The 7,764-nt window shown below is 37.4% G+C and overlaps 1 protein-coding gene across 3 annotated transcripts in view; it reads right to left on the bottom strand.

Annotated features, from left to right (window-relative positions):
* The window catches only part of LOC106467214 (Bloom syndrome protein homolog), a 103,047-nt gene that overhangs the window by 41,510 nt on the left and 53,773 nt on the right, over positions 1-7,764 (bottom strand). For all 3 annotated transcript variants that reach the window (XM_022395348.1, XM_022395349.1, XM_022395350.1), the window contains exon 14: positions 5,095-5,193. In XM_022395348.1, the coding sequence (XP_022251056.1) occupies positions 5,095-5,193 (99 nt within the window). The remainder of the gene's footprint in view (positions 1-5,094; positions 5,194-7,764) is intronic.

Genomic DNA, 7,764 nt, shown 5'->3' with positions numbered 1-7,764 from the left:
GTGTCAGATTTAGGTTTGTGCCAAAGGGGTGTGTACAGTTCATAAAAGACTTATGTGGGATAATAGTTATAAGAATTTTCAACTAATTTCTATAAAGATAAAATCAAAAGTTAAAATGAATTTAAATTAAATAATGGCAAAAGGCAGTGGGAAATAGAGAAAATAATAACGTAGCTCAATATATAGGAAATCAAACCAATATATAGAGAGAAATTTAAGGAAGAATAATACTAATAATGTAAAGCAAGTTTAATCATGAATTTAGTTTTGAAAATCTTTTCAGAGACTTGCAAAGGTCAACAACCCCAGGATTGAGATTGATACCATTTGGCATTACAGTATTTAACAGTGCTATCCAATAAGCTTCTTTAATTTCCCTGTTTCTGTTAGGTGTAAAATTTGTCTCTATACCCATAAGTTTAATGTCTTCAAGAGAATGTCCAGGCATGTTAAAGTGTTTTGCAACTGGAAGTTCTTTGTTTGTTTTTATTGTTGATTTAGGGTTATTAAAACGTTCCCGTATAGTTGTTTTGGTTTGAGCTACATGCTGGAAATTGCATTTTCGACATTGGATTAAGCAAATAACATTTTTTGTAGAGCAGGTTATGGAATTGGTGATTTTAAACTGCTTTTGGTTGGCTTTATCGGAAAATTTGCCCATTTCCTGCATGACTTCCACCTGGTGTTGGCTTAAAGTTTACTTTAGCGTGAACTAAGTGTGAATGCAAAGTTTTATACTTTCTGAAAGAAACGACAGGAACTTCCATAAAATATGTTTTAATTGATCAAGTTGACAGAGGTAAAAGTGTTTCTTTAGTAGCCAGGGTAGATATTTTAGTTTTGGGTGATAGGTAATAACCAGTGGAACACAAGAAGAATTGGTTTTAGGTAATTGTTCCAAGGCAGATATACGTGGTATATTGTTAGCTTTCTCAACTTGTAGGGTGATAGTGTTTTGTTCATAACCTCTTTCAGTCATAGTCTGTTTCAAAGAATTAATGTGATGGTCATAGTTCTTACTATCAGAGCATATCTTCTTTAAGTGCTGGGAAGGGACCACTTCACATTCGGAATTATGAGATGATAATGGACCTCCATCCATGAACATTAAACAATTGAACATTGTTCATAAGAAAGGCCATGTACACCCCCAACCAAATAGCGTAAAATGAAATCTGAACCGGTATTTCGAGTAGGCTCCCACAGAGGCTGGTGCCACTCCTACCAACATCTGAGAAATACATCCAGGGACTCCCAGCTTTGCTCTCTTCTCTAAGAATGGAGGAACACACTTGAACACTCTGGTAAGGAATCCCTTGCTCCACTTGTAAAATTTGGGGGGGGGGGAGTGAATTTGAGAGTCCTGATGAACAGTTCTCTGGAAACAGTGCAATAGGTGAACCAAGTTTCCTAAATCTTTAAAACCAAACTGACCCCAATTTATTTAACTTGGTGATCGGCAGGGACAGGCAAGATCCCCTTTAGCTTTACTCATGATTGTCCATGAGAATGTGATAATACTGTCTGAAATGTGCCTAGATGGTCTTATGGAACACTTCATTTCTACAGAGCCTGTTGCAACCAGTAGGAAGGATAGTGAAATTGGTTGCTAGTGTGGAATTATAATGATAAAAGCACACCTGTCAGGGCAAAACTCACCAGAGAGTGGAATCCAGCTAAAAAGTAAAGGGACCCTGGAAAAAAAGAGAAGATATGACAGAGAAAATTACTCACCCTTTGTTAAAATCTAGAGAATGTAGTCAAAATAGTCACAGTGGTAGTCAAAAACATTCAGAAGAGGAAAGTGCCAGATTATGCAAGTAATGAGAGAGGAAAGTATTAGGAGAAGTCCACATACCAGCCCACACCTAGAGGGCAATCCAAACGGGCAGCCAATGTCAGATATGTGATGAATCTGGTGAGAAGTGACTTGCAGCAGCTTCCTCTCCAGTAAAGATAGACCAGAGTTGGCAATACGAATCAATTTTCGAAGCCACCTGGTTAAGGTAATGGGGGATAAATCCCGGGAAACCGAAGGATCTCGTGGAATAAACAGTCTATTCCTATTACCTTGAAATGAGTTAGTACAAGCCACATCACACCTGAGAGTACTGACAGGACATACAAACAATCGGGGTCCAAGCAGTCACAAAGGTGAGAAATGGCTGGCAAGTGAATAGGTGAGAAGGATTTTTCCCCCTCTCTAGCTGCCAGTCTTCAGAAGGAGGGACCTATCATGATAAAGCAAGATATAGGTAGAATGATAGAGTTCGTTGTATGTGTATTGCAAATAATTCCAATCGACAATTTCCACATTCCAACAACAGAGAATATACCTTAATTAAAAGGTCACACAAAGAACAGGAGGCTAAAGGCTGGAAGGGGTGATGAGACAATGCATGTAAAACAACCTTAACATCCCAATTAGGTAATTGAAAAGGCTGTTTGGGCTGAAGGATGAGAAAGGATTTTAAAAGGTTAGATATAAATGAGAAGTCAAAAACCTTCTTATATTTGGAATATCGAAAAGTAGTTGATAAGAATGCTTTATATAAGGCCACAGTAGATGAAGCCAAACCTCTATCAAAAATCCAAGTCAAAAAATGTGATATGGTAGACACCTTTGGATGAAGGGGGTTCAATTTCATCTTTATACACCACTGACAATATAAGCGCCATTTTCGTTGATAAATGGCCATAGTAGGTCGACGTAGAGATTTAGTTAAGTATAACGTAACTTTAGACGTTAAGCCCCTATGTCTGGCAAAGGCCCACATAATTTCCAGCAGGCGTAGAATGTCCGATCGAGGTTGTCGCAACAGAGATAGCCATAGAGAAAGTGGTAAATGTGGACACACCTGCAGATACTGAAGAAGAGGAAACCATGTTTGAGTTGGCCAAAACGGTGCTACCAAAAGAACCAGACAAGGAGTGAAACAAACCATAGCTAGAACTCTGGGCAACAGACACAAACCCATCAAGTTTTGACTAAATGCATCTATTGCTAAAGCTTGAGGATGAGGTACTGGGGACCAAAATAACTGCAGTTGAGAATTCCAATGAGTTTCAAGGGCATTGATTGAGTTGAGACAGATCGATAATTGGATGACAATCTCTTGGGCACTTTCTGGGTCTTTTTTGTCTAATAACTCTCTGATGGCTTGAAAGCAAAGTTCCACTTGCCACAGATCTGTTGAAGGTGAAAAACAACAAGTTGGGTGGATAAAATCGGTGAAAATGTAAACTGAATGTCCAACCCTGACTCCAGAACATGGAGTACCCATGTTCTGTGGTGAAGAAAATCCAGCTGTTGAGAAAACAATGTAATTGTCCTCCCACAGGCCCCATCCAGTATATTGTAGTCACCGATGACATTGGCGCCAATCCGTCCTAGCAGAAGACTCACAAAGATAAGGACAGATTCTATTGTAGGAACCAACAGAATGGGGAACTGAAGTCAGGGGTCAGGAAACACAACAGCTGGACATTCCTGAACTACCAGTTGGAGCCAAAGAAAGACTAGAGGCCAATGGCAATAACAAAGAATGTAAATGGGCAGCATCTCTCATAATTCCAAGATTTCTGGAACTCCAGCAAACAACTAGAGATGAAGAAATAGCGCCTCCCATAATTCCCAGAGGGCAGTAGATGGTATACAAACACCCTCCAACAAGGCATCTCTACCCAATAACTAGCAATAATGAAGCCAGGAAACTAAAGAAAGAACTGAGGCAGACAATCATCAGCAAAGGTCCCATCTCGTCCTCAAACTGGTGATGAGAAAAATGATAGGCTTCAGACAAAAGTTGGTGCAAAGATAAATATCTCAGGACTGTTGTGAGAGCCAGGTAATTCGAGAAAATTGTGATCTGTTTAAGGTAATCACAGATTCCAATCTGGAACCCCACATGTCCAAAAGGGGTCCAGTCATTGAGAATATAAGTATACCTCTTCCTGATGGTGAAAAGCCAAGGCATGCTGTTCTGATAAACATGGAGGACAAAGAATAGCTATCCCTTTACATAACTGATTAGCAGATCTCTCAGCATGAACAGCAATATCTGGAGAAAGAGGAAAAACTAAGTAGTCACTTGCCATCCTTTCTGACAACAAGGAAGGATTAGACTCAAAAGCAATAGGGGATAACCTCAAAACCTCACAAACTCGATTAACCAACTGAAGAAAAGGAGCAGGAAGTGATTGAACTAGATAGTCTTCTATAGGGGCCGACCTGGTAAACAAAGGAGCCAGAAAAAGGGTTTCTAAATTCTCCCCAGCATGTCCAGGATCATTTGCAAAAGCTGCCTTGGAACCCCCAGAGACACTTCTAGTCTGCATATATGTCTCCATCTCAAAATAGAATGTATCACAGACAGCCTCAACTGAGAGTGACCTCTCCCCCGACTGTTGACAAATGCCAAATAGCAGAGGTGAAATAGGGGAGGTCTGGTCACCCTCTGTGGTGGAAACATTAACTTGGGAATTATGGCCAAAAAAAGGAAAATATAATAAATTTTCACAGTAGAAAACAGAGATTGACACTGAAAGTCACAAATGAAAAACGTTAACAATCACAGCACGCCAGTATAGAAACCTGTGCCAAACACTTTGTCGGAAAAAAGTGATTACATTACCTGAAAGAGGTGTTTATGTAAGGTACCTGGATAGAGGGCGTGTTGTTGTTGGCAGTGAGTTTTGCAACTTAGATATTGTCAAGGGCATTCAAGTGGGGTATAAAAGACTGAGGTCTTTAAGTGAGTTCAATGCTTAGATGGGCAAAGAGGTAGAAACCTTGAAGACTGAGGAATAGCTAAAGTGTCAGCAGATGGTATGTTTTGGAATTATTCCAAGCCCAATTCTTAAAATAATTTTAATAGCATATAGAAAGAACCCGTACAAATTCTTTACATACAAATTTGATAAAAAAAAAGGTTTCAGTAGTGTAAAGCAAGTTGTCTTCAATATCATTTGACAGTCACCCTAATATTTAACCAACATCTAATTTTGATGTCATTTTATATCAGGAAATACTGTGAAATGTATGATAAACACAAACAATAAGAAGATGTTAACATGCTTAATATGTAATTTTACCTGACTAACACAATGAGCTTCATCCACTACGAACCTGGCTAACAGTTTTCTGTTATACAGACCTTCAAACAGAGACATAAGCTTATCACTGGCACTGATCTGGAAATAAAAGATATATAAACATTATTATTTACAAACTACTGTGCAAAGCACTGTAATTCTCACCTTTACTAAAACATGTCACAAAAAACAAAAATGTGATTATTCAAAAACCTGTGCTATTGAATCAGTCTTCAGAGGATTTTAGTAATGCCAGAAAGTTCTGATTTCCTCAAACTGAAATCTCATTAGAGCAAGTGTTGATTTGCAAACAGTCTTAAAATTAATAATTTAACTAGCTTTTGTGTAGATCCTAAGTTTTTTTCTTAGTGTCACATCATTCAATTAGGTCAACAATAAATTAATGTTGCTTTTTTAGATGAAGAAACCCAAACAACTTATACATCAAAAAATTTATTAAATGCAACAGTCTGCATTTTTATCGATGATGCTTTCCATCTTACAATCAAGTTGTCAATGCCAAGTTGTCAAGAAATCACTTGGCTTTGAAGCAAAAAACATGTTGATGTCCTCTAGTTAACATTCCACATTTGCATACATTTTCCCATTAAGATGGTGTTGCAGCAAACCAAAAAGATGGTAATTTGATGGTGCCATATCTGTGCTGCGTCAAACGTGCCACATGTGGATGTGCATTGTCGTGGAGAAGAACACCTTTCCGATTGACGAGGGAAGAGCATTTCTGATGATGGGCTTGATTTAAACATTCCAGATGCTGACTATAGATCTCTGCAGTGATAGTTTGCTGTGGATTGAGGAGGTAATGAATTATTCCTTTGATGTCCCACCAAATGCAAAGCATCACTTTCTGTGGATGGAGTCCAGGTTTTTGGGTCGGAAGTGGTTTTTGTCTAGGACTGAGCCATTGTTTTTGGTGTTTAATATTCACATAGAGAATCCATTTTTCATCACCGGTGACAATTTTGTCCAAAAATGGTTCACGTGCATTACATGCCAGAAGAGACAAAGCAACGTTCACACTTTGGAAATGATGATCATTGGAGAGTTCGTGAGGCATCCAAACACCTTCTTTATGGAGTTTTCCAATATTGTCTAGATGTTTACGTATTGTTTCATGAGAAACATGCAATTTCGGGAACATTTCACGAGTGTGTTGCCTTAGGTTAGACTCAACAAGTGTTTCAGAGCATCAATATCAATTCCAACATGTTCGCTCCTGCCATCACAGTTTTAAGGCTAAAGTCACCTGAACGAAATTTGCTGAACAATCGTTGAAACTTACGAACGTTCAAAACACTTCCATAAACTTCTTTGATATTCTTTGTGGCTACAGAGGCGTTTTTTCCCTTCTTGTATTCAACTAGCATTAAATGCTGAATGTGTGTCTCGTCGTGTGCCATCACTAAAAAGGGATTAGAGTATACTAAACTTTATTCATTATATAGGCTATACTAACATGATGTTTAAGTGGTTCGTTTAACTATTATACATGATGTATATTGTTTTTGGGGTGGTTAATGAGTGTGTTCCAAAAACGTAACATTAATTTCTTGATGACCTAATACATCTGAAATAAGGATTGTCTTTTTATCCAGCAAAAGATTAATTTATCTTACGAAACATTCTACACAATTTTGTTCTACAAAACTAATACTTTATCTCTCAAATATTTTTATTTATCGAAATGAAGCAACAAATTTCAAACAGTATCTCTTCAAATTAGTATCTAAACTTACAAATTAATAGTTACAGTTATATAACCTCTGTTCTCATGTTTAAGATAAAGAAAATTTAAGGTAAACAGTTGCCCTCATATGCAATTTTTTTTTTATAGAAATATTAGTTTTCATCTCTTATGACTTAATAACTGCCCAAACAAGCTGTAACTGCCATTTCACCATCTTTATTCTGTAGTCTGTGCTATGTTTTTTTTTAAATTTGCTTGATTCTTGTTGATTTTGAAATCATATATATTCATAAAATGTTTATTTATTCATCAGCATTGCTAATATTTTATTATTGACCATTTATTCCTTTTAGAACAAAGTTAATGACCTTCAATATCATACTTAGGGTTTCATGGACTTCAGTATCTTCTTTGAACTTCATTATGAAATGTATTTCTAACACACCTCTTGTGGTTTCTTGCACCATGGTACTTAATCTTAATTTCTGTGTCAATTAGATACTCAAGTGCACTACATAGTACACATTAATAATGGTTGGAGATGGCTTGAATGGGTAATGAAGAAAAACTTTAATATAAGTTTAACATAACAGCAAGTGTACAACGTTTGGACAAGGTTTTGTCATCATCAGGTACCTTATGATGACAAAACCTTGTCGAAATGTTGTACACTGAGTGGTCACAAGTAAATAGACACCTAATTTTTTGTCATTTAACTGATTTATGCTAACTAATTTGTGTTCACAGAACACTATATAAATGAAAATGGTCCACACACTAATTATCTTGTGCTACAACATGCCTAGAGCTCAAGGTTCTCTCGAATTGTCAGATTTTGTTAGAGGAAGGATAGTTGGTCAAGCAAATGGTGGAATAAGTCAGCGGCAAATTTCGCAGAATTTGGGAACCCCGATTCGACAGTCAACGTGCAGTTCAGGAAACACGGCAAGGAAACAACTGAG

The sequence above is a fragment of the Limulus polyphemus genome, unplaced genomic scaffold (genome assembly GCF_000517525.1).
Source record: "Limulus polyphemus unplaced genomic scaffold, Limulus_polyphemus-2.1.2 Scaffold2530, whole genome shotgun sequence".
In the NCBI taxonomy this organism is placed as follows: Eukaryota; Metazoa; Arthropoda; class Merostomata; order Xiphosura; family Limulidae; genus Limulus; species Limulus polyphemus.
Note: the sequence above shows the minus strand (reverse complement) of the source record. Positions and strands in the feature narration are given on the sequence as shown.